This window comes from Leuciscus leuciscus, assembly GCF_965113295.1.
Source record: "Leuciscus leuciscus genome assembly, chromosome: 6".
In the NCBI taxonomy this organism is placed as follows: domain Eukaryota; kingdom Metazoa; phylum Chordata; class Actinopteri; order Cypriniformes; family Leuciscidae; genus Leuciscus; species Leuciscus leuciscus.
This window is the reverse complement of record NC_138730.1, coordinates 28,701,176-28,727,323: the sequence shown is the minus strand read 5'-3', so window position 1 is coordinate 28,727,323 and position 26,148 is coordinate 28,701,176. Positions and strand designations below refer to the sequence as shown.

Sequence of the window (26,148 nt, the reverse complement as noted above, 5' to 3'; positions counted from 1 at the left end):
CAGTTCAGTTCTCATACAATGGTGTCAATGCATTCAGATCAGTAATATTGTTGAATATTAAGAGTTCCCTGCTAAGCAAGCCAAAAGCCAAAGGCAACAGTGGCAATGAACCAAACCTCAATCAGGTGACAGAATGGAGAAAAGAATGGCAGTTCTCCTCTGGCCAACGAACAAACAGTATATGATTATGATTCAAGCAGCATTACAGGTCAGAAGTCAGATTGAATAGGTAATCAGAAATGTTAAAATGACACATTTCTGATTGGCTAACTTTCCGCAGCTTTGAGAAGTGAGTGCACATACGTTTTTTTTATCAGTCTGCATGGAAATACAGATTAACACGGCACCAGAGTAAAACAATTATTACTTTTGAGCATGAAATAATTGGATTTTCCAAAGTTTGACAAGTTAATGGCAATCTTTGAACAATATTCAGTTAAGCCATTAATTCAGTTTTGAGTTTTGTTTAAGGCTCTTAATAGCAAGTTAACTCGTCCTCTAGTTAACTGAGCAGAACTTTATATTACAGTTTATGTCTGTGATAAAGGCTGAATTTGTTTCTTTTGGATTGGCAAGAATTCTGATCACAAAGTATATATAATTTTTTCTGATGTTTTCTAAACAGCCGTTCATCGAGACTGCAGGACGCAGATTTAAATAAGTTGTTTACATGCTGTTTAATATTATTGTGGTATAATATTTCAGATAAACCCATCCTTAAATCTTCCATGATGATTTAGCTACATCACTACACTGGTCAAGCAGGTTTGCCTGCAGAAATATCTGTTTTAACCAGCTTGTGCAGTTTACAGTCTAGCATAGCCCAACTAAATCTAATTAAAAACTATTTTGGATGCTTTTGAACAGGTCCAAACCAATTTATTTTTTTATTTTATTTTTTTCTGCAGGGGCAATATACATTGTATCAGACAGTTTAGGTTTAGTTTCAGCTCCTGTAATTGCTTTTACCACCAACAATGTTGTACAAAACAAGCTGCAGTTGCTATTAAAAGAGATTTATGGTAATTATGCAGATAAAGTAATGCAGCGACACACCTCTCTATTTTGAGTCCATGTTTTGTTTGATTTTCAAGGGGTCTCTGTTACCAGCATAATACTTCGTGAGAACAAGTTTGAATGAGGAAAAAAAAGAGTGTCACACTTTAATCCCTCTGAAAGCATTTACAAGATCAAAGTCGTCCTCTTTGTTTTTCCTGCCTCACTGCTCATCACAATAGGATTAGTTCTCCAGCTCTCCACTGGAGTCCGTCCAAAAGACTAATCTAACAAGAGACTATTAAGAGTTCAGAGCACAATAATGCACAGCCTTCACAAAGAAGACAGATTGTCTTGCAAATAGAAAAAGACGTTTCGATATTTACTGTGTCAAGTAAAGTCAAACTTCTGGAGGTGTGTTAAAGGTGTGTTCTGGAGGTGTGTTAATCTGTAAACTTTCTTTTTCCCCCACTCTTTGCGCGTCAAACGTGCCCCCTTCTAGACCATCGAGAACTGCGTGTGCATTCTGCGGAACCTGTCGTACAGGTTGGCGGCAGAGACGTCTCAGGGGCAGCAGATGGGATCGGAGGAACTGGACGGGGTTCTGTGCACCGATGCCAGCGGGAAGGATGCAGAGAGCTCCGGCTGCTGGGGCAAGAAGAAGAAGAAAAAGAAGAGCCACGATCAGGTGGGCCGGGGGTTTTTATCCCTGCAGCTGCTGGCAATTAGCATCACTTAGCAGCATTCGCGTACGGGTCGCCTGCGTCGACACTCGTCCTCCTCCAGTGGATAATTACGTATTTTCCAGGCTGATTTCATTTAGTTTCTGAAAACAGATGAAGATAGGGGCATCGGGAGTGTTTGTTCAGCATTTGCATGGGATGAATAGCGAGGTAAAAGGTGGCATTACTTTGTATTGTGGCTTTTAAATAACTAAATTGTCTGAGTCATCTGTTCCTTTAACAACGATGCAAATGCACATCTGGCTGTGTGACAGTTTGTCCCTGTCTATTCAATTGCTCTGTATCTTAAACAACTAGTGAGCGTTATCTTCACAAATTTCACAAGTACACAACAAAAGTACAGTGTTATTTCCCTTTGCCTTGGCCACTTTAATTATCTTGGAGTGCCTTGTAAATACTATAGTATATGTATAATCATTCCGTACAGTGGTATGATCATCTTATCTCATCAGCGCACGTCACATTGAGCTGTTGTGCTAAAGCATGCAATATACATTAAGTTTGAGTCTGACACATAACATTACCCAGTCCTGTTTCCCTCTCTTCTCCCTATCATTTCCTGATGCCTGATGTCTTTATAAATAAAAGTGGACAAAAATAAAATCGCATCTGGCACTTTCCATGAATAGGGTACAATTTGGGGTCCTATTACACTTTGGCACAAAATCCCATGTTTTTTGTTGTGAAACACTCTCCATCCTCTTTAAATAATGATTTTTGTCCTGTCCCATCTGCACTGTATCTAGCAGTTAAAAACAGCGTCATAATTTTTGCTGAACTGATATCCAGTTCATTGTTGTAAAAACATACCCTAATGTTTAAAAGATTGGGGTTAGAAAGATATTTTTAAGGTATTGAATACTTTTATTCAGCAAGGATGCATTAAATTGGTCAAAAGTGACAGAAATCTGTTGTAATTCATCACAGAATCCAAAAAAAAATAAAATAAATCACAGTCTCCACAAAAATGTTAGGCAGCACACATTGATAATAATAAGAAATGTTTCATGAGCAGCAAATCAGCATATTAGAATGTTTTCTGAAGATTCATGACACTGAAGAAGACTGAAATAAAAGCATCAAATACATTTAAAAAATATGCTGAAATTGAAGACAGCTATGTTAAATTATAATCATATTTAAACTTTTTTAATAAGTATTATTTGTTTTGATAAAAAAAAAAAAAAACATTTTTAAGCTTTGTCCCACTGTTTGTGCTCAACTCTTTTACTATGTTTTTTGAGAAATACAAGTTTGTCAGTAAATTACTACCCAACCTATGGTCCCAAACTTGTGTGTCCCTGCCATGTGACATTAGTAAAAACCCTGTTACCCTTTCTGGTATAAAGTTTTATTTTTATTTACTTTTTTCTATTCAAGTTATTGCTTATTAATATTTATTGCTATAAAATCCCCAAAATCTTATTTTTTGAAGAACTTCATTCAGACATGTCATATATTGCTAACAGAGTTGCAAAACCACATAGAAAATAAAACAACTAAATCACAGTTGATGATCAATATTTTCTGGAGGTTGAGCACCTACTTTCTTTGACCATTCTTTTTTGGTTCAAGCTCTATTTTGTACCTTATTTGTGGAAGGTTTCTGTACATGATGTCTTTCTCAGTAGTACCACTTACAGATATTTTGTCTCGTGTAATGACACTTGTGTCTTTGCTTTCAGTGGGATGGTGTTGGGCCTTTCCCAGACTCCAGTGATCCTCCAAAGGGACTACAGATGCTGTGGCACCCGTCCATAGTAAAACCATACCTCACTCTGCTGTCTGAGTGCTCGAACCCGGACACACTGGAGGGAGCGGCTGGGGCTCTACAGAACCTGGCAGCGGGTAGCTGGAAGGTAGGCCCCACCTTAAAACCTGTGAGTAACCCTGCACCTGAAGAGCCACGAACCAACCAGACTGTCTCTGGCACACACACCACCATTATCACTGACACAAATACACATTCATACTTCAAGGTCATGGAGTTAGAGAACATGGTGAACTTTATCAAGGACAGAGTCTCTTTTGAGAGTACACAAACCGTTTAAGATATCTTCAAATGGATACAACGTAAGAAAATAGCTGAATTCTCTCTCAAAGTCTTGAAAGTGTAGACAGTGACTCAAATATTCTGTTGAATTCTGCACTTCAAATCTTCTGTTTCTCCTCATTCAAATCTCCTAATTTTCTGCTCATTTGTTACAGAAAAGGGAAAACAAACAGTGGTGTGACATTATGCAAAGTTGACACAAATCTCATTTGAACGCATCTTTTCAGTTGATGTATTGATAATCTTTTTGCTGCACTTTTTTCTGTGCGTGTAGTGGTCGGTGTACATCCGTGCTGCTGTTCGGAAAGAGAAAGGGCTGCCCATTCTGGTGGAGTTGCTGAGAATAGACAATGACCGGGTGGTGTGTGCTGTGGCCACAGCTCTCCGAAACATGGCCCTTGATGTCAGGAACAAGGAGCTCATAGGTAGGTTCGGGACATGGAAGTGTATTTGCCTCAAGCTAACATTTTCTCTTTGACTTCAGCAGAGCCGAATGCCGCAGAGGTATGTGTACACCTAAATTACTTTTAAGGCAGAGGCCTTTCAAGATCTATTTCTTTTTGTGTGTAAGTGTGTGTATTTGTTATGTGTGTATCAGTGTAGCGTTTCTAGTCAGGTATTGCAGTGAGACGAGGTGGCATTGTTTGAAAGGCTGCTCACGACACTAACAGACTATTGATCTTTTTAATAGTTTGTGTATTCTGATGGGCCCCCTTGTCTCCATGGCAACCGCTCGCACTCTTTCAGTCTGGTCTCGGCCCTAAGTGAGTTCGAAGGCGTGTGAATCTCTTATGGAATATAGGGCAAGAGGAACGGCGTAAAATGTACAAATGTCGAGACGCCGGCACCCTCAGAATACTGCGGGTTCTTTGCGGATAGAGCTGTTCAAATGTCCTCCATTATTTAAGGAGATCAGTAATGAAGTGGGCAAAGCTGCAAGTGCACATGGGAACCTTTCTTTCATGTAACTTCAATGCATACCAGTTGAAAGCAGTTTTGTAGTGCAGGTTGTTGCAGAGAGAATTAGCTTCCCAGTGGGAATGGGTATTTCGCGGTCACATTAAGTGTAAGCGAGCTTCTGGGTATATCGGACGCTTTGGCATTTCCAATGCTGCAGTTGTTACAGCCTTGAGGTTCAGCGCATTTAAAAAGAGCTTTGCGTGCCCACGGTAGAATCTGAATTCAAAATCTGCATCTCTGAAAAGGCCTCTGGTTGTCACACCTCCTCTCTGACTTTTCTTTTCTGTTCTTCTCATCCACGCAACCCAAAGGCAAGTATGCCATGAGGGATCTGGTCCATCGGCTACCGGGCGGCAACAATAACAACAGCACCGGCACCGGCACCAGCAGCAAGAGCATGTCCGATGACACCATTACAGCGATCTGCTGCGCTCTGCATGAAGTCATCACCAAGAACATGGAGAACACCAAGGCCCTTCGTGACGCCGGCGGCATTGAGAAACTCATCGGCATTGCCCGCAGCAAAGGAGACAAGTTAGTATCTTGGTGCTCTGTTAAATTATCATGATCAATAGACAAACCAGATTTTACACTATTATATCCTACAGAATTAGGCATATTTAAATGGACAGAAAATTTGTTGATTAAGGAAGAGGACATGCTGGACTGGATTGTTTATTATGAAAAATGAAAACTTGTGACAGTGTGAAAAACAGCACTTGCCTTGAAGGAAGCCAAGCCTCCTCTCAGGAGATATTAGGAAAGATGGAAGTCCAGTAACTCTATTGGGTTTTGTACTGGATCAGTTTACTCTGAAAGTGCATTACAAGATAATGTTTCCTTTTAGTTCTTACGGTTAACATTCAATGCCGTTCAAAAGATTTTTTTTTAAAGAAATGAATACTTTTATTCAGCAAGGATGTTTTAAAGTGATCAAAAGTGACAGTTAATACATTTCTAATGTTACAAAAAGATTTCTATTTCAAATAAATGCTTTTCTTTTTTTCTGAATTCTGAAAAAATGTAACATGGTTTTCACGTAAATATTAAGTAGCACAGCTGTTTTCAACATTACTACTAATAATAAATATTTTTTGAGCACCAAATCAGCATATTATAATGATTTCTGAAGGATTGTGTGACACTGAAGACTGGACAAATGGTGCTGAAAATTCAGTTTTTCCATCACAAGAATATTTTAAAATATATTAAAATAGAAAACAGTTTCAATGTTTTCAATGTATTTTTAATCAAATAAATGCAGCCTTGGAGACTAAGAGACTTCTTTCAAAAACATACAGTAAGAGACTTCTTTCAAAAGTCTTACAGACCCAAAAGTTTTGAACAATAATGTAATTTAAATGAATCTCCTTAGTATTTACTGTAGATGTTATTGTGTTTATCATTCTAATTTTTTGAGTTTTTGTGCCTTTGAATACATCATCAGTAGAGAAATCTTTGCACAAATTGATCTGAACTCAAACGCATTTTCACTGAGATATTTATAATCTATGTCTAACCAGCAGATTAATACTTTGTTTGTTTATTGCTGAGAATGTACTTTTTTTTTAATAAAGTTTTTTATTGTAATACAGGGTTTTATTAAGTTAGTTTGCACAAAATGCAAAATAATAATACTCATAATAATGAAGCAATCCATTATACTAGAAGCCCCAGAAATGGATTCGAAACCAAACATTGTATTGTTTATATTATTGCAGGGCTATGCATTGTATCCATTTTCTCTTGTATGTTTCCCTGCAGACACACACCGAAGGTGGTGAAAGCAGCTTCTCAAGTCCTCAACAGCATGTGGCAGTACAGAGATTTGCGAAGCCTCTATAAGAAGGTAATGAATTCTGAAGACCTCACTGTTTTCACATCTATTACATTTGCACCTATATACTTTTTAATAGGCATCAGAGGAGAGAGAGTTTTTTTTACTGCCGAATGGTGTAGCTGTAGCATCTACCAGCAGGCGCTAACTGGCCCATTCTGACCACTTGGGTTATCTAAATTATTTTAAAGGAATTACATTTTGCATGAAAATATGCATGACAAATGCATGAAAATCTTTTATTTTTTTTTATTTTTTTATCTGTGTCTGTCATATACTTGAAACCAGGAGGTTTTGATGAGTGTTGCTTCAGGATGAATCAATGATCATGTTTTTTCTTATTTTTATGACAGGATGGCTATTCTCAGTATCACTTCATTGGCTCTTCATCTACAATTGAGAGAGACAGACAACGACCCTATTCCTCCTCTCGCACCCCATCTATCTCTCCTGTGCGGACTTCGCCCAATAATCGATCAGGTGAGAGACGCTCCACTTTTCTCCATTTTGACAACAAGTGATATCATTGATATTTCCTTTGTCTTTATCTCCTTGTCGGGAGTAGATTAGAGGGATAAAAAAAGTACTTGGGATGATCAAAACTACTTATTTTCTAAATCAGTTGGTTGCATAGCCAGTGTGTTGCATAAACACCTAGTCAACTCATCAGTTTGTATAATAGGATGGTGTCAGGTGGACGGTGTGCATCAGGATGGAACAAAACACCAGGGTCTCGAGACACACAGAACTATTAAATAACTGCAATGCTCAAGGTGCTCAAAAAAGGCATGACGTTTGTCAGAGAGCACACTAAGTGAAGCATCGAAAACAAGTTGACCTCACTAATCAGCTAGTCATTTGTTGGAGAATTAAGCTAAGCTACATTAATCCGGATAAATTTGAAAACGCCATTTTCGTTTAAAAAACGCTCTCTGTTCACAATAGCGTTTCAAGCGTGTCCAAAAGTTTCTCATTCACATTGAAACAGCGGAAAATGTTAAATTCACCATTACTGCACGTGTAATACCTCATAAAAGCTCACTGAGATGATACAGACAGAACAGACATCTGTAGCTCTAAGAGACATCAAGTTTGCATGCTATTCTTCTGGCAGTATTATTTTATTTAGCAAAATATCTCACCATTCACTGATGCATCCAGGAAGCACTCAGTCACCATTATATGCTTGGTCTGCTGTCACTGCTCTCATGTTTTGCCACAGGACAGCAATTGCGAGTACATTTTCTGTCATCTTTGCAGGATTGCGATATGAAGAGTGTACAAAATAACATATCTTTAGCAACAGTGTGAAAGTGAATAGCATATAACAGGCAGAATAGCGGTACAAACATACATAACTATGGGCTCAATATGCGTCACATGACTAAACACATGTTCATTTTCAAATACCTCCGTTTTCTCAGTCCACACTACAATACAAAAGCACCGTTTTCAAAATTATCCACTTGGGAAAGCATTTTCAAAAAGCACCGCAGGACAAAAGCACCGTCTCAGTGTGGACGGAAGGCCAAAATGGAGAGACAAAGATGCGTTTTCAAACAAAAACATATTAGTGTGGACAAGGCCTTAGTCAAATAGTCAATCATAATGACTAATCCCAAAGTAGTACATTAAAAGGACAATACAAAATGTGGCCATGCCGTTATGTGATCATAGAGGGAACAGAGCTGTCCTGATCAGGGTACATCCTGATATTCTTCTATTTCCAACTGATGGCAGGAAGGAGAATGCAGTACTGTCTGTCAGGGCGCCATGTGTATCCTAATTACACAGCGCTACAGAAGAGTCTGTTCTGCTTAATTAACACTTTCTTTAGCAGGCACTGTCTGTTCTCTAGTTGTTTCAGATATCAAACATTATTTAGTAGATTCTGCTTTTGCACTCATTTTATGTTTAATAGTGTTACATCATTTCCAGTCTGTGAGAAATCTGTATTTACAATGCTCATTATGTTTATTCAGGGCAACCTGAATATTAAGTGCTTATAATGTCCTCACGTATCATGGGAAAAACAAAGAGGGGGCATATTTATTCTCCCTGCTGCTTGGGAGGGTGTGGTAGGGCACTATCCCAAATGAGAATCTCACACCTTTTAAATTGCCCAAGTTGTAATTGTCAGGGAACTTCAAATAAATACATTTGCAAGTAAGATGGCCATCCAGAAGAATAGACTGTGTCCCGACTGACAAAGTCATGCTGAAAAGAGCAAGAGCACTGAATCTGTCCCCAAGAGCCGATTCATTAACATCCAAATAATTAAATAGATAATGGCACATAAGTAACTTTTTTTCTGATATAATAAAATGCTTTTGTTGTAAAATAATCTTTTCTTTTAATAGCTTAGGACATTATTGGGGGGTTTCTTCAACTGTGTGCACTTGTATATCCCAAGGGTTTTATTAAGACTTAACTGATTTCATTTGACTTTTTGTTATACTGTATGAAGGTCACATTCAAATTCTGGAAACTTTTTACTATTATTATTTTTTGATACTTTTCAAAAGCCTTTTATGTATAAAGTAAACGTTATTGTTTTACCCTTTCCTGACTTGAAAACTATATGAAAAACCATCACAAAAAGACTAATTATTACATTAAAAAAAGAAAAGAATAAATACTGATAAACCATCTCAGTATTTATTGGGTGAATTATAGCAATTTTTACTGAAATTACGGCAGTTAGGTTGTATTTTGTGTCATCACATTTTCTCTGCAACAAATTTATATATTTATAATATAAAACATTTAATGTCATTAAACTGTGTTTGTGTTTTAAGTTAATCCCTTTTATAAAGTGTTTTATGAAGTCTTACATTCTGTAAATCACATCTCCTGACAGAAAGCTTTTCTGAACACAAAAGTGACTAGAAAGGTAAAATAAATGATTGCCGAAGGAACAAGTAAGAAGTCCAGACAAAACCAATCAATTACCCGAACAATTCCATTTAGCAATTAGGAGCAGAACACTGACACTTGTTTGCCTCAAAAGGCAGCAAGAGAATTGCTTCATTACAGTAAATGAGTTTTTTATGTAAAATAAAAGATCCCTTGATGGAATGAGATCTTATTGTACTTTCAAATGCGTCAAGACACTTTCTTCTGAACAAACAGGCTGTTTTCCCCCCTCACTCATTATTGGTTGACTTGCCGTGTTTTTTAGCAAGTGCCCCCACCTCCCCTCGAGAAATGATGAGCTTGAAGGAGAGGAAGATAGACTATGAGACAACTGGAACCAATTCTGGTTACCATGGAAACAAGGGCGAGCACACCTCCAGAAAAGATGCGATGGCAGGTAAGGCCGCAGTTCGGAGTCCTCCAGCGAGAGTTTAAAGCTTTCATATAACCGCCATCAAATGACTGACAGGGTCGACAATGATTTTCAGGCAAACCATCAAATATACCAATAACAAAGGCAATGAATTACTCCCGAGTGCTGTAATTAGTACAGTATTAGTAGCAGTGTAACACTTTTATTTCACAGAAAGATGTCTGATATCTCACCCTTGCATCTTGGTGTAAAGTCCTTTACCTCAACAAAAGTCATGAACTGCATTTCATATATCTGCTCACCTGTTTCAGGCAGACGTTTGCTGTACCTGTAGAAAAGTCCTCTGAGAATCTTTATAATTCACTGTCTCCGCAGCTCAAATCTCAAGTGGAACATCTACACTGTTCAGAGGTGCTTACATGTCTCCTGGTGATGACATCAAACATAACCAGGTGAGGTCACCACAGATCACACAGCATTGTAATAATGTTTAGCTCATACTGATATTTTGGCAACACTTTACAATAAGGTCTCATTACTCCACGTTAGTTAATGTATCAACTAACATTAACCAACAATGAGCAATACGATTCTTACAATATTTATTCATCTTTGCTAACACTAGTTAGTAAAAATACAACTGTTCATTGTTCGTTAGCTCAGGTCCATTAAAAAATATTCACAGATTCAACTTTTAATGTATTAGTAAATATTGAAATTAACATGAACTAAGATTAATAAATGCTATTGTTTGTAGTATTGTTAGTTCATGTTAACTAATATGTAGTTAGCTAATGTAAAGAAACGGAACCTTATTGTAATGTTTTACTGATATTTTCACGTCAAAAAAGGGGGTAGAAACAACAACAGACAATGGACTCACTCAGTCAGGAACTGTTACATATATATATATGTTTTAATAACTATATAATAATATTAGAATAAAATAGATCTATATATATAGCCAGCTAATTAGATTTTTTCAGTTCCTTTTTGGTGTGGATGAAGTACTTGAGTCTTTTTGATTGCATTGTGGGGGTACCGAAGACACAAAGAAGAATGTTGGGAAACACTGGTTTAGATGAAGCACCTTTTATATAACTTTATTACACAAAAGCAAGGAATGTTCTTGATTTGAATTGTAAATTAGATTCTTAGTTTCTGAACTACCGCATAACACATTTATGTCACTTCCCAAAACAGCCCTTACGCTCTCATTATTTCCGTCAGGTCTCCGCTCAAGGCAACCCTCCAGAGGCCTACCCTCCCTTCCAGACTCCCCCAGGAGCCAACTTCGAGGAGCCGTACTACGAGGACCAAGCGCATAAACGCCCCCAACCTGCAGCCGACGGCACCATGCACCTGGGACTGAAGTCCACGGGGAACTACGTGGACTTTTATTCGGCATCCCGCCCGTACAGTGAACTCAATTACGAGACGAGCCACTACCCTGCCTCGCCAGACTCGTGGGTGTAGAGGCACAGAGGCAGGCTGGAGGCTGGCCTACGAACACCATACACTGAGACCAGCCCAGCATGTGCATGAACACTAGTAGACATCTCACACACGTAAACCTTCAGTTCGGTTCACTGCTCGCACCACAGTGGGCTGCCACTCGGCCAGTGAGCGAGGTTAGGAAAGTGCTTGACGAGAGAGGATTTTAGAGAAGCTCAAGGAATGCGTTTTACCGAATGGACCACTTGAACTTTGGTGTTTTTCGAAGCAGTGGAGGGAATCGAAATGTAAACAGGAAAGTGGAAGATACTGTATGTGGCGCAGAGATGGGACAGTTACGTGAAGCACAAGAAATCGACATTCGACACAAGCTAAGGAAGTAGTTTTCACAAATTATTTTGGACATTTCTTTATGTTAAACCATGCTTTTATGGAGTGCTCTATTACACTCTTAGCCTTTGTATATTTTATTTTGTTTCTTTTTATTATTTGCTTGTTTTTGTACCTCCTTTTTAACTTCTTAAGTCTGGTGTAAAGTACTTGTTGTATATTACAGATGTAGATACAAGGTGCATTGTGTATATTACGCAAAGACTACTGTGTCCTCCCATGTGGCTCAATATATCATTTTATTTTCCTGTATTTTAAAAGAGAGAGGAAAAATACACTCAACTGAACTCCAGCGTCCTGTTCTATGGGTAAGAAAAGCAGGTGTCGTTTGCTCTAATGTGTTTTTTCCCCGTTTTTCTAAGAGGAAATATAGAAATAATAACTGACGACAGAGCATCACTGCCTGGACAGGGTTTCCACCAATAACAAGAACATTTTCAGGCCTATCTGTCAGTTTGTTTTCTTTTTTCCCTAACTGTACTGACATGAAGACTGGTCATTCCTCAAGCCGTCGAGTGATCTGTGCTAAGTTATGTGCCAAATGTGGTAATCCCTGACCCAAGGGGTGCTGTAGATCTGCCGTTTAAGTTACATTTAACGACAAGTCACTGGTTCTATCGACGCCTGTTTGTAAATGCTTTTTTTTTTAAATGTGTTTCAACAGTATTCACACTGTAACGAAAAACGGAGGGACACGGTCTTTTACAGCTACTTCCCCTCCAAAGATGTACAATTAGTTGACGCTGTGTTGTAAAATAGACATTTGCAAAATCTGCTTTTTTTCTTCCGGAAAAATCAGTGGTTCTTAAGCTCATCGTAGACATATCTGTCAATAGAATATGGATATATATTATATAATTACAAAATATATATATACTTTTTATGTGCAGATGTGGATGTCACCTAACGCAGAAACATTGCAAGGAAAAAATGCTAGTTAAAAAAAAAGCATAGGGTTTTGTTCACTTTAATTTCTAACCAGATGTTGACCTCCTGTTGTCATGTTGCTGTTTCAAAGAGGTGAGACCAGGGCTCAGTGAGGGCAGATGTGAGAAAAGCTTCTAATATTGACTTGAAAAGGTGTTAAAACAATGCTCTAACATTTTTTGGCCTTTGTTGCTACCTTTTATTAATGCCTTTTGAATGTTTCATGTCCTTAGTAAAATGGATGCCACTAAAATGAATAGCTTTGATCTAGAAGGAGAGCTGTGCGTATAGACACGCCTCTTGATTTTCATTTTTTTCTCTCTTAGGTAATTGCCTATACCTAATCTCAGGTCATCTTATTGCAGGAGAAGATGGGTGATCATTCCTCTATTGACTGAATGGAGAACAAAGAATGACACTACCCTATAATTTTTTTGTGATTTTTCCAACCTTAAACTTCAAATCTGGCGGATTTAAGGAAGGTATGAAGCAAGCCCTGGTCTTCCCTTCATGTCAATTTACACTTAGAGGTAATTGTCAGATGCAAGGATTGAGGATGATCCCCAAACTCACATATCTTCAGCACCATCGATAGTGAACGTCTGAGAACAAGCAAAATATCTGTGAAAAAGTAGACATATCAGACAACCTGTATTGAAGATGTAAGTAAAACTTTTTTTTTCTGTTGCTAGACAAAGTGTTTGAGAGAATTGTGAACCTTTTTAATGCCAGGTTGCAACTGCTATATAAACTAATGGAGAATCACTGTTTTGTGATTTATTTCGTCTGTGTCTCAGTTATTTCTATCCTATATTGAGGTTTTCTTAGGGCAGATCTGACATTGGCTTGCACTTTATTGCCATATTTGTTTTAAAATACACTTGTATTACATCCAAACCACTTTTTATCTAGAATGATGCTTTCAACACTTTAACAGCACTGATTGTTCCATGTATTTTGTAGGCTATTGATTTAGTCAACAGCATTTATTTTGTTCCAGACATCAGCATTAACACATAAGAGATTTCTGTTACCTTGTACAGGCATGACTTTTCAATTTATTGTATTTTTGATAGAATTCCTAGATAGCTATCAGAGACCAGGCGGGCAAGCTGCGAGCTTCTGTTAGGGTTTCATCACGACTGTTTCATTACCATTTTCCCCACAGAGAAGCATTTTGACATTGACAGGGTTTGTGCTTCTCACTTTGTCCTGAGAACCAGTCTGCAGTATAAAAAAGTGTGTCAGGTGCTAAACGACATCTCATGCCTACAGCTCTGAAACACCAAGCCCTTCACGTCCATTCATTTCAATTTCATCAATGCTAATGAGTAATAGAGTATTAATCCATCTACAGTTCAATTTGATGCATAAAAATGTGATGATGCTGTGAACTGAGTGTTGAATTTTATTGCTAATGTAAGTGTGTAAGAAAGTGTCGTTAGATACGAATATTAAAGAAATGCATTTTGAGGGCTGAAATGGCTCTCAGTGTCTGGATTGTGTGTTTTCAGAACATGAAGCCTTACCTCGACTGACTAGAATGTAGGCCTAATACTGACCCCTATTGGAAGTTTACTGCCACTCTGCATTGCTGGTACAGGTGCTTTGTTTTGTTATTAAATGATTTCAACGCTATAGTTTGACATCTTTATCATTGACATCATTGACATGTCTAAAGGAAACATTAGGCCTACCTGATAACAAACTTTATATTTCAAATCTTCACCAATATGTGACAACGTAGCTCTCTCTAGCACTGTCTAGCACCGCACTTTTATTTTTAACGGTAATAAAAGTGATGCTGTGAGGGATAGGCCTACATCTCTTCAGTGGGTTGTACTGTTTTAATCGGCTTTTCAAATGTTCTAATGACGAAACACAGCAAAAGTATCTTTCCATGAAATTTCACTAGACAAAAAAACTCGACAAGGCATGAGCTGTGGAAAATTATAATTGATCTATGAGCTTTATACACCCTTTTTTTTCTTTTTTTTTTTAACAGCGGACGCCATTGAAAACACGGTAAGTCTACCCCTCACAGCCTTGCTTTCATACCTGGCATGGCGCTGCTCTAAATAAGGTATTTTGGCTCTGAACATAAGTAGTGTGTTCTCAGCATGCGTTTCGCACATGCACGCCATGTTTTTTTTAAAACTTCAGTTAAAAAGTTAAACTTTTACAAAAGGCGCTGCATCTGTTAAGAATGTGTTCTGTGTCATCAAAGTAAACGAACTGGACTAACCCTAAATATAAAAAAACTTAAGAGAAGAGAGCTTTTCTTGGTTTATAGACATTAAGGCCAGTTCCAGGGGCGCCATAGTGTTTTCTGGGGCCCCTGGCTAATTTGTAATCTGGGCCCCAAGGCCCCAACCCCCAATCATCTCAACTTTTTGCCACATGTAACAACAGTCATTATCTATAAGCACAGCAATTAATGCATTCAATAAGAGACAATAAAGAACTAAATTTGAAAGTTTATTAAATTAGTAAATTATGCATGTATAACTATACAAATAATTGCATACTGCAGTACAACACCATTGTACCATCTCATACACAGACACTATTTAAACTCTGTCTGGATGTCTTATAAGCTGTTTTATAAAAATAAGCTGTCAACTTGCAATATCCTATTCCCCAAGCGCCAAACGACGTGTTTTTCTCACAGCAAAAACTTTGATCAGATCTTTAAAATCAATCGTTCTAAATCGTGTTCAATAGACAGCAATGCCAGACCATTCAGTCTTTCCTGAGACAATGTTGATCTGAGGTAGTTCTTTACCCGGTTAAGTTTACTGAAGGCTCTCTCTCCACTTGCAACGCTCACCGGCAGAGCAAAATATGCTCAAGGCAATGCACACTTCATTGAAAATCTGGAGTTGCATCTTATAGATTTAATTCAAATGTTATCATTATTGTTATAATTAATATTATAACCTGCCGACCTAGTCAGGGTAGCGCCATTTTTACTGACAGGAACGAAAACTATAGTCTGTGATGGATAGAATACAGTTCATTCAATGGATTTTACTGTTGTTTAACAACATTGTTCAGCTGACGAAACGTCTTTTCGGAAAAAAAAAAAACTACATATAGTTGTTTTAAAATTTACGAGTTGCGAAAATTACCTGATCTACGACCTTAATACAGCGCGTGCCATTGCAAAAACTGTGCCTATCCTCACAGCCTCGCTTTCATCTGCGTTGAATTCAATAGGCCTATATGTCGTCTAACCTGACTATGGTCTATTGCATTATTTCGGTGTTAAAAATGTCATTGTTAAATATGTTGTTTGTTTTAGCAGCTTCTTTATAACACTCCCTTTCATAAATTCAGTCTGTCAGAGCAGTATTAAAAAAATGTAAATTAGTGTGCGTCAAATTTCAAGTAAGACATGGCTCAAAGATGATGAGTGAAAACAAACTACACATTAATTATGTTTGGTGATTTTGTAAATTAGAATTATCACTTAAAAATAACATATCGGACTAAAGATTACTGAGGAACTGAGGAGTGAAGTACATGGCAGTCTAAAAGAGTATAGTGTACGATTTGTACTGCTGACCCTCTCACAGGCCACAAGCCTTCACAGAGGAAAACATCCTTAAAAAACACAAAGGCATCAAAAGCCACATCACTTTTTCCTCCCGATAGGCAATCTCAACCTATCCATCTGTTCAGCTTTCTTCTTCTCCTCCTTCAGAGCTTTGTACCTCCATTTAGGGATCTGTAGGTGTAATGGGTCTTTTGAAGTCCTGCTAGGCGGACGCTCCGGCACGAATGCAGGGGCAGGAGCTTTACACAGCATGACTTTAGGCACCACTACTCCAGGACGCACACTGCTTCTGCGCATCATGTGTAGGGGCAGAAGGCTACTTCTCCTCAGGGCCATGGTGGAGGCCATCGCTACACTTTGCAGTATCTGTGGCTGCAGACTGGCGCGCCGCTCCTGCTTCTTCGGCACCAGCAGGACCCTGGAGTTCTGGAAGAGCCGCTTGTAGTTGTTGAGGCGCTCGGGCCCCAGGTTCTTCAGCTCAGCCAGACGCTGTCTGCGGAGGATGTCCTGTACGGCAGGGCGGCGTTTTCCAACACACGGAGGGCTGCCCGGGCACACAGTGTGGCAGGCGGTGGATATGAGCGGGCTGGCCAGCGACGTGGTCATGCGCACCATATAGTCCATGACACCTTCGTCTACGGGGTTGGTCTTCATGTTGATGGAGAGCAAGTTACTGACACACTCTGAGAACTTCCTCAAGCAGGACTTGGGCTCTTTTGTTTGAGCCACCATTTCACTTAGCATAGGCCACTCCATGTGATAAGAGTCACAGAACTGTTCAGCACAAGGCTGTTCCATCAGTCGGGACATCAGTTTGGCGGTCTCGTAGCGGCCCGTGAACGTGGCCCATTCATGTGGGGTCAGTTTACGGCCAAAGTCCCTTGCTTCAATGTCTCCTCCTTTATAAAGAAAAACATCAGACAAAGGGGAAATGAATGGCCACATGAAGGAACAAAATGGAAGATTATTATGCATGAACTAAATTAGGAATTCATATTCATTTTTCAGCTGATGACACTGTACCTGTCATCATGAGAGACCGCACGCATTCGGCTCGACCCTGGATGGCCGCTTTCATCATCGCAGTGAAGCCATGGCAGTTCCTGCGTTCAGTGTCAAGCCCAGGAAAATAGTTCAGCAGGTAGTTGGTAATCATACTGTGGCCTATAATTCAGAAGAAGATATAGAATACATTTACGTTTATACATTTTATTCAAAGCAACATTTTATGAGTTCATGCATTCCCTGGGAATCAAACCCATGAGCTTGACGTTGCTAGCAACATGCTCTACTTTTTGAGCTACAAGAATACAGACACTAAGATGGTTAGAACTGGTTAATACTCTTTATATAAAGTCGATTTTTGAACATGTCCTTCAATGAGGTTTCTAGGTGTCTGCTTATTAGAACAAGTTCATAATATTATGGTCCCTATACAGGGTGCTTCATTCGTTTTGTGTGTAGGGGGATTTTTTTCCCAAGTGCATGTTCAAAAAACATGCACTCCGGTTAACTCATATAACTAATAACTCCGGTTTTCTTCTCATGAGCTCCCTCTTGCTCTGGTTGAAAGGATAACAGTAAAGTGAGACAGAAGATATCGCTCAAACCTACTCAGATCACATAATTTCATGGAAAATTAATACAGTAGTCAACATTTTAAGTGGATCAAAACCTTTCATCAAAGTTATACATGAATTTTGAACAATAGCCTTTCTTGTCTTAGGACAACTTTGATGAACTTTTTTTGATCCACTTCAAATGTTGACTACTGTAGAAATGTGCACTCTTTCTTTCTAAAGAAATGTGACATAAACATATTATATTTTATCAATATTTGTCTAAATGTGTAAGGCTTTGGACTTAAAAGCCTTAATGGAGTTTGGGCATTCCTGTGATTGCAATTAAATGGAAGCAGGTGCAACTGAATAGGTATGTCAACGCTATCTCACGACCAATTCGTACGAATTCGTACGAATGATAAAAAGTTGGCTGATTCGTACTAATTCGTACGACCTCACTCGTACGAATTTGTACGATTTGTCTAAACCCACGTGATGGGTAGGTTTAGGGGCGGGGTCAGGGGTAGGTCATTCGTATGAATTCATACGAATTGGCCAATTCGTCAAATATGTACGATTTTGCAAAAATCTTACTAATTCGTACGAGTCAGGTCGTATGATTTCGTACGAATAAGCCACTTTGTAGAATTTGTACGTTTTCCCGTGAGATCGGGCTGGGTATGTTTATTTTTATTTTTATGTGAAATGATAAAAACCAGTTTGATTCAGCATGTTTGATGTGCACTTCTGACACAAATTAATAAATTACTGTCACTGTAACATTTATTGTAAAACAGTCAAATATCGATGTTGGAATCTTAAGTCTTTAAGTAAAGACCAAACGTTCTCTTCTGTCATGCTCATTTTGTGATCTAGTATCTAGTTTTCAATCAGCTGTTGAAATGGTGTGAGTGTGTGACGTCGTTCTATGGAGGCTTTATGGTTTTATGGGGTAGCGCTGCTGGGCTACCGGCCCGACAGCGGAAGCGCAACTTGATTTTGGGCTCGGTGCTTGAGGTCCGAGGCTATTGGCCCTGCCCGGCACGTTGTTAGCCCTGGTTCGCACGGGCCCGACAGTGGAAAAGCAGCTATTTAGACCCTTTCTTGCAAGCTCACATTTAGATCTGCCTCCATCCAATCAACAACCATCGAAGTGAACGAACCCCGTCTTACAATTTTTTTCCCAGTAATCTGTTTCACTCGGATATGCCATAATACTAAAGAAAGGATATCTCGCTACTTCTGTTCACAGATAAGTGATAATACATTTGCTCTTGTTTTATAGAAGTAAATGAAGGCCCAGGGGGATATACTGAGAGTTATTGATCGTAATTTTATTGCCTTTAATAGATGAATTGGTGTCACTTCCCTTACCTGCTTGTGCAGCAGTCATGAGAGCCGTATTCCCTTCATTATCCTGCCAGTTCACGTCCACATGTGGACACTGAGAAAGTGCAATAACCACATCCACGTAGCCCTGGTAACACGCCACTATCAGACCTGTCTGTTAAGCAGTGGAGAGGAAAAATATGAGTTATCTCCACAGTCATTTTCCTGAATGTCCATCATTACTGCAGAAGAAGGTGTTTAACGTGCAAACTGCAGAGGCATTGAACCCTGCAATATAGCAGTTCATTTAAGGGCAGGGATTGTTGCAGGGTGAGTTTCCAGATCCATCTCTGGAGGTCAGAGACACATGGGTTTGGTGGTCTTATTTATGAGGTCGATGAGCTCTTGATCTTTAGAGTAAATGTGTCAATTGGTGTTTTGCAGAAGCATAATTAGACTGGCAAGTGTAGCCTATACTGTAGTTTAATCAGTCAATATTACTGCAATGTCACCACTGTGCATTTATATGGGTGAAATGTGTATTTTTTTTCTGAATCATCTTCCATTGGTTGGACATCAGATAGTCTCACCCAAAGTCAAGATAAACTAATGTGCAAGTGTTGCTCAAACAATCAAACAAGCAATGTTTTGAATGCACCACATGAGCCCCAGTGTTTACACTTTTCTTGGAACTCTTCTGGGTAATGACTTGCTTAATATTCAGAAACAACTAATGTATTAAATAGAAATATTTAAAAGTACACATTCAGACTAAATGGCAGTTATCTAAATATGCTATAAATGGAGAATAATTGTTCTTTGTAATGTCTAACAGTTAAGCATAACAAACTGCACAAATGAGCACAGAGACAAATGCAGTGCAGACATGGGGAGGCCTGCTCCTTGAACGCAGCATATGTAAAATCACAATAGAATTCAGCAAATATTAAAGGCACAGATGAGTGAGGGTTGCGAGGAAATAAAAACAAATGGGTGAGGTCAGAGGCATTGCTTGAATAGTACAAAGCATCTTCCTTTTCTTGTGTGTCTCCAGATTGTGAGTGATTATAGAGCACTACAGGCAGATGGTAAGACCCATAAAGACTATTAGCAAAGATTTAGTATGGAGTTCCCTCTAGGCTCTGAGCGCTTGTCTGCTGGCCTTTATGGTGCTAAGCTCCAGAATAGCAAGAAACTGAAAATGATCAATGCTATAATCGATATGCAGCTAAATTAAAATATATATTTGTACATTTAATTTAGGTCTAGTTGGCTATCTCTCTTAGCCGTCATTAAGGCTCTTTTGCAAATATATATATATATATATATTTTAAATGATCTCTTAATATAAAGGTTATTAATAGGCTAACGATATGAGATAGCATGAGGTAGCAATTTCTACCTAGTGGTAGATCCCAATGACACTTCATAGGGATCACATCAGGTTACACATGCATAGTCTTACAGGGAAGCGAAATGTCATGCTGTCGTAAGATGATTGTGAAGAAAAGCCTCTCTAACCTCCTAAAGCTCCCCCTCCCCGGATCAACAGAAGTTCAGCTGTGAAGGTGAATACAAACTCTTAAGGTGAAATATAAACTTTAAGCTATCAAATGTGCATCCTCACAGTCAGTAGGTTTCCTGAACCTAAAATGTCATATTTTTCTGTTTAATTATCAGTACTGCAAAAAAGGTTGAACATTGCCGAGACTGATAAACAGGATCATTAAATATTAGTGCTTAATGGTGCTGTTTAACTGTGCTGCACATATAATTTCCCTTGTGCTAATGGTGGTAGAATAAGATTTGTATTAAACAAATGATCAGGGATTGTGTTAGTTGAGAGACATTTACATGTAAATGAGTCGGAGAGTCTTAAAGGAGGACTGCGTGTCTAACTGCCACACACAGCCTGCTGCTTTGGGGAAAACAAGAGTCTTTTTATCTCTGTGTGAGTAACCGTTCGTTCTATGCATGTGTATTTTCTGTTTGCGTTCAGAACATTGAGTTTTCAAACTGTATTGTCTAAGTTAAGAGTGAATGACCAAGCGTACAGTCCTATTCAGCAATGATGAACAGTTAAATAAGATGTTTATTAACAAATTCAATGCTCGTACCAAGCGGCAAAGTGCACCAGAGTATCTTTTTTCAATATGGTCTCAGTAGCAACAGAAGCACAAAAGAGAGGGACAATAGATGATGATTCATTTATTATAGGCTCTATTTTTAGGAAGACAGACACGTTTAGCAGTAGTCAATGCAATTTGAGTTCAAATGATTCACTGAGGAAGTCAGTCATCTCAATTCTCACACATAATTTAGCATGACAATAGGTGGCAGAGTCAAATTTAGACTTTTATGGTCTGCAGCTAGACTCCTTTCAGTGGAATTACACTTACATTATAAGGTCTCTGCTTAATGGACAAATTAGGGGTTCTCTGCTCGACATGCCGAAAAAATCCCTGTCTACTGTCTAGGTAGAGCCCTGCAGTATTTTGACATCTTGGAGAGCCTTTAAAAAGCTCAGTCATGATTACGATCTGCTTGGGCTGTATCTCAGACTGCAATTCAAACTCCAATCTATTCCAGGGCTTAGCTGGCTGGTGCACCCATGAGATTTGAGCTGCAGATCACAGCGTCACAACACAACTGGACATCAAGTCAAGACATAGATTTGACTTAGAAATGTCATGAGTTTTTGGTCCCAATTTGGACACACAAAAGTGTTATTTTAGCTTTATTTATATACTATTACATTTCATTTTAGTTTTAGTAATGTTGCTACTATATGTGCTTTTTCTTTGTTTTCTTTTGTTTTATTTCTGAACTTTTCAATGGACCCCTTAGCACCCTTGTAGCCCCCTGGCCACCCATTTTTAAACTCCTGGACTTGATAATTGACCCATTCATTTACATTTACCGAATAAATGGTGGTTGTCATGTCAGTGAAAACCTAACTACAATATCATATTTTTAGACTCAATGCAATTCCATCATGTCAAGAAGGCACCTGTTTTGCTGACAGCTGCCATCGAGCCAGATTTATTTTCTTATAGATCCTGCCTTTAATGTTATATATGGATGAAAGTCTCAGCCTCACTTTTGCGCAGCATCGATATTTATGGAGGAAGGAGACAGCCGCCTGAGCTCATTCCCTGAGGAGCACTGTGTGGATCATGCATGTTTAAAGACTCTTTGATATGGTAATAGCCTTGCATAAACATGACACTGTTATCACCCACATTGTCATAATTGTAAGCTTCTAAGGGCTGAGGGGAGTGAAAGCCCGTCTCCCAAGTCAAGAATGGCATTCTTTAAACCCATGATTTAGCTGAATGAATCCTGGAAAGTAATATGTTCATTATTCCAGTATTCAGAAAAATCAAAGCATGGATGGTAATGATAGAGATTTTCCTACACTGCATGAGCATGTTCCTGCAATTTAATTCTTTTAACTGAGAATGTTTCAACTGCCTGTGCTGCTTAAATGAAAAAGACTCAAGTTAAACTTGCAAAATTGCAAATAATAAAAGAGCAATACAATATTTAAAGCTGAAATGTGTTATTTTTGTAGAACTATAAGCAAGCCATTTGTAGCTTGACTCCCCTAGAAAAGTGTAAACACTGAGAGGCGTTTAAAAAAAATTGAGCACCCAATAGCTATCAACCAATAGCTTGAGTTTGGGGGCGGGCCTCTGTTTGTCTGACCAATGATAGGGGGTGGGAGTGTTTGGGGAAACTTGTTTAAAAATAACAACAATTTCTGTGATTCAGTTTGGTGGCATAGAAATGACACATTTCCCTGTTTAAAACGTTCAAAAGTTAACTTACTCTGTTATTTTTGTCCACCTCTCGCACCTCCTCCTCCGTCACACCTTGTCTTATCAGGATTTTGACAATAATGGCATTGTTAGTGCAGCATGCTTTGAAGAAGCTGAGTGGCTCTGGGCTCTCAGGACTCAGACATTTTTCCAAGTTGAGCGAATCATCAGGTGGGTAGAAGGAATCGTCCGACAAAACGCTCTTGCTATCCGGTAGTTTTGAAAAGTCCAACTCCTCAAATTCTTGGTAGATGTCGTCGTCATCATCATCATCATCAGATAAATGGTGGTCTTCATCATCTGCATAATAAGAGTCCTCTGTTGGCTCCGCAATAGTGGAACTCTGTACAGAGGACTCCTCATTGTTCCAGCCTCTTGTTTGGTTGACAATAGTGCCATTTTGGTGATCTTTGACAGGAAGTACACCTCCTGCAACACCATTCTCAGTTATTAGCACCATTTAACTGTCCGACAGGTGGAACACAAAAACGAAAATCTTGTAGGATCCAGAATGAGACCGTCACATAATGAATGGCACTCCTAAACTCCAGTTATTGACACAAGAAATGAAGAACCAGAAGTCATAGACCTTTTAGAATAATATCATATCCGCTGCTCTTCAAGAACCAGTTGTACTTATGTCCACCCTTACATACCGCTTGTTTTTTTTCACCAAAACTATCCCATTTTTTCTTCACTTGACTTGCTCTGTGGACCAATCTGACTCTTGTTGGAGAATGAGTATTTACACAGTGAGGATGAAGGACTTCCATCAGAAATGCTCTGACTGGCACGGGCACTGTTTCAAGAGAAGCCTCCTAATCGCCTTAGTCTCTTTCTGTCAACACAAATTTGCATCAATTACACAAAACAGTTCTCAACACAACTGATGCCTGTTAATGTGCGGAGGACTTTTATATGTTTCAGGATACGAGTAGACCTGCTGTCCCATTATTACTCTAATCGCTTCTATTTTTAGCCGACTTTGATACTCACAAGCACATCCAGAGCGACTTTCTACACTTTGATAGCCTGTATTTGACTGTGATCAACTGTTGGCCGCACAAGCCTCCTCGATAGATTAGTGGAAGGTTAATTGGATGCAGCAGAAATAACATTTTGTTGTGGATAAGCTGTTCTCTCATTTGCATTCTAAAAAAACAATAACACATTAACACATACCATCACTTTCAATGTTTTTGGTTGTACTAAGACTGCCGTTTTCTAACTACTCAGTAAAAAATTATATGATCAATAAGTTATGACAACATATGTTTTTGCATTGCTTTAACACATCAAAATACGTTAAATGAGTTGAATCTTGCATAACAAAACAAAAAAGTTGAAAATTGCTTAAGTCAGTCTAATGTAATTTAAGTTGAAATGACTTAAACATCCAAGTTGATTGTACTTAAAAATTTAAGGCAGCAACATTTTTGGGCTTTGATATTAGAACTGATATTGCTGGTGACAGCACATCCTAGAGGCCGTTTTGGGTAAAATATACCAGAAAATGTATCTACTATAGCTAAACCTGCTCATGTCACTTTAATATCTTCACAAAAGCTCACATGATCTAATATTTTCTGTCTAGATAATAAAGGTAATATGGTAACTGATACAGCCAATTCTATTTCATAATACCAGCTATCAACTAAACTTAAAATTCAATTAAATTCATTTCACATTTATTTGTATAGCGCTTTTCACAATACATATTGTTTCAAAGCAGCTTTACAGAAAATGCATACGCATGCAACTACATTACAATTTAGCGATATGTTATCAGAGGTGACTGCGTCCAAGTTTTGTATTTCAGAAATGTACATAATACAATCACACAGTTAGCTAACAATGTATTAATTTAAGGCAGAAACAATGAGCTCATTCAAGTAGGCCAATTATTACAAGTTGTGATTACAATATATAGAAAATTTAGCATTGGTTCATGTTGATTCAAAGTTTGCGTCATCTGAAGTCCTCGCATCTCTTCACAGGAAACTAAACTAAACTAAACTTAGAAGAAAGCATCTACAACAGAGAAATATGACTTCTCCAAAAAAGTGGCACAGTGATAGCTTGCCTTACATGGGGATAAACTGTCATGTCAAGAGGTGAGTTGAATAATTGAGGATGCACAGTTTACATTTCAAACATATATATATACATTTTTTTGTAACTTTTTTAGTGTTTTAGTATTATTATAGTATTTATTTATTTTTAGTGTTCATTTTAATTTAATTTGCTTTAGTCATTTTGTTTTGGTGCTTTTAAAGCTTTTAGCTTTAATTTATAGTATTATTATTAGTAATGCTTCAACTTGTTAGTAGCCAAGGCGACATTTCTAATTTATATCTTTTAAGTTGAATTTTTTTCATCTAGTCTTTGTATTTTATTTAAGCTTTAGTTCAATTACTGAAAACGTTTAATAGTTTCAGTTACAACAACAACACTGATTCATAAGACCTTTACAACTTAACAGCACTGTATTGTGGCATTAAGTCAGGTCATTCTGTAACTCAGACATGACACATCTGTTACATAACCGTAGACTGTAAAAGATTATGTGACTGACCCACAAGGCATATTAAGGCTGAAAGGTTATGAACTTTGAGCATCCAGATTGTTTACTGGTCACTCAACATGCTTGTATTTACAAAAGGTTACTTTTATTTTGCTGTGTAAAATTCCATTTTAAAGGAATTTAGGAATACAAAATGTTCTGTACATCATGCCAAACAACATATATGACAAGAAGTTCACCTAACAAAATGTTAATGCCCTCATCAAACAAACTAGCCTAATACAATAACGGGAAATCATAGCAAGTAAAAGCACTGGTAATGAACCAAGAGTCCTAGTAATCTGTTGATATACTTATATGCACCATTGTTTCACAACAAGGTTGATGCCAATATTCTACAGATGACTAGGACAGGACAAGTTTACAGTTTGTACTGAATGTATGAGAAATTATACTCAGCTAATAATGGTTATGATACATATAGAAATAATGTATCATTAGACACATCAGAAGTCTCAATATAATACAGAAATACTTGTGGTCTTGTCCATTGTTGTTTTTGTACCACAAACACCCACCAAGTTTGTTAGCTTTTAGTGCAGTTCTCATTGTGTGAGCAGTCCGTCTTATAAATCCAGATGTTGCAAACCCCATTACTGTTATACATCAAACCTGGTTAACTTTGAGTCATTTGTATAATAAA

At 38.2% G+C, this 26,148-nt stretch overlaps 2 protein-coding genes across 8 annotated transcripts in view; one reads left to right on the top strand and one right to left on the bottom strand.

Annotated features, from left to right (window-relative positions):
- The window catches only part of ctnnd2b (catenin (cadherin-associated protein), delta 2b), an 82,533-nt gene extending 67,826 nt beyond the window's left edge, over nucleotides 1–14,707 (top strand). For 4 of the 7 annotated variants that reach the window (XM_082172791.1, XM_082172788.1, XM_082172786.1 and 1 more), the window contains 9 exons: nucleotides 1,499–1,684; nucleotides 3,425–3,619; nucleotides 4,067–4,217; nucleotides 5,064–5,286; nucleotides 6,517–6,601; nucleotides 6,943–7,069; nucleotides 9,771–9,902; nucleotides 10,254–10,330; nucleotides 11,109–14,704. In XM_082172791.1, the coding sequence (XP_082028917.1) occupies nucleotides 1,499–1,684; nucleotides 3,425–3,619; nucleotides 4,067–4,217; nucleotides 5,064–5,286; nucleotides 6,517–6,601; nucleotides 6,943–7,069; nucleotides 9,771–9,902; nucleotides 10,254–10,330; nucleotides 11,109–11,354 (1,422 nt within the window). In that variant the 3' untranslated portion in view covers nucleotides 11,355–14,704. Of the gene's footprint in view, nucleotides 1–1,498; nucleotides 1,685–3,424; nucleotides 3,620–4,066; nucleotides 4,218–5,063; nucleotides 5,287–6,516; nucleotides 6,602–6,942; nucleotides 7,070–9,770; nucleotides 9,903–10,253; nucleotides 10,331–11,108 lie in introns of all 7 variants that reach the window. The other 3 variants (XM_082172787.1, XM_082172789.1, XR_014206741.1) reach the window with 2 other exon arrangements.
- A 501-nt stretch (nucleotides 14,708–15,208) lies between these two features.
- ankrd33bb (ankyrin repeat domain 33Bb) lies at nucleotides 15,209–24,252 on the bottom strand. The gene is made up of 5 exons (XM_082172272.1): nucleotides 23,918–24,252; nucleotides 22,932–23,759; nucleotides 19,146–19,275; nucleotides 17,233–17,373; nucleotides 15,209–17,108 (listed from the first exon to the last, which is right to left on the bottom strand). Exons 2-5 carry the CDS (start codon nucleotides 23,379–23,381, stop codon nucleotides 16,288–16,290), a joined length of 1,542 nt encoding a protein of 513 aa, XP_082028398.1. The 5' UTR covers nucleotides 23,382–23,759; nucleotides 23,918–24,252; the 3' UTR covers nucleotides 15,209–16,287.
- Between the last annotated feature and the right edge of the window lie 1,896 nt (nucleotides 24,253–26,148).

Bases quoted from the DNA above. Each gene is read 5' to 3' on its own strand.
- ankrd33bb (XM_082172272.1), bottom strand. From the start codon at position 23,381: ATGGTGCTAATAACTGAGAATGGTGTTGCAGGAGGTGTACTTCCTGTC. The intron at 17,374-19,145 runs GTAAGGGAAGTG...TCTGAATTATAG, and splicing joins CATGACTGCTGCACAAGCAG to GCCACAGTATGATTACCAAC. The intron at 17,109-17,232 runs GTACAGTGTCAT...TTCTTTATAAAG, and splicing joins GCGGTCTCTCATGATGACAG to GAGGAGACATTGAAGCAAGG.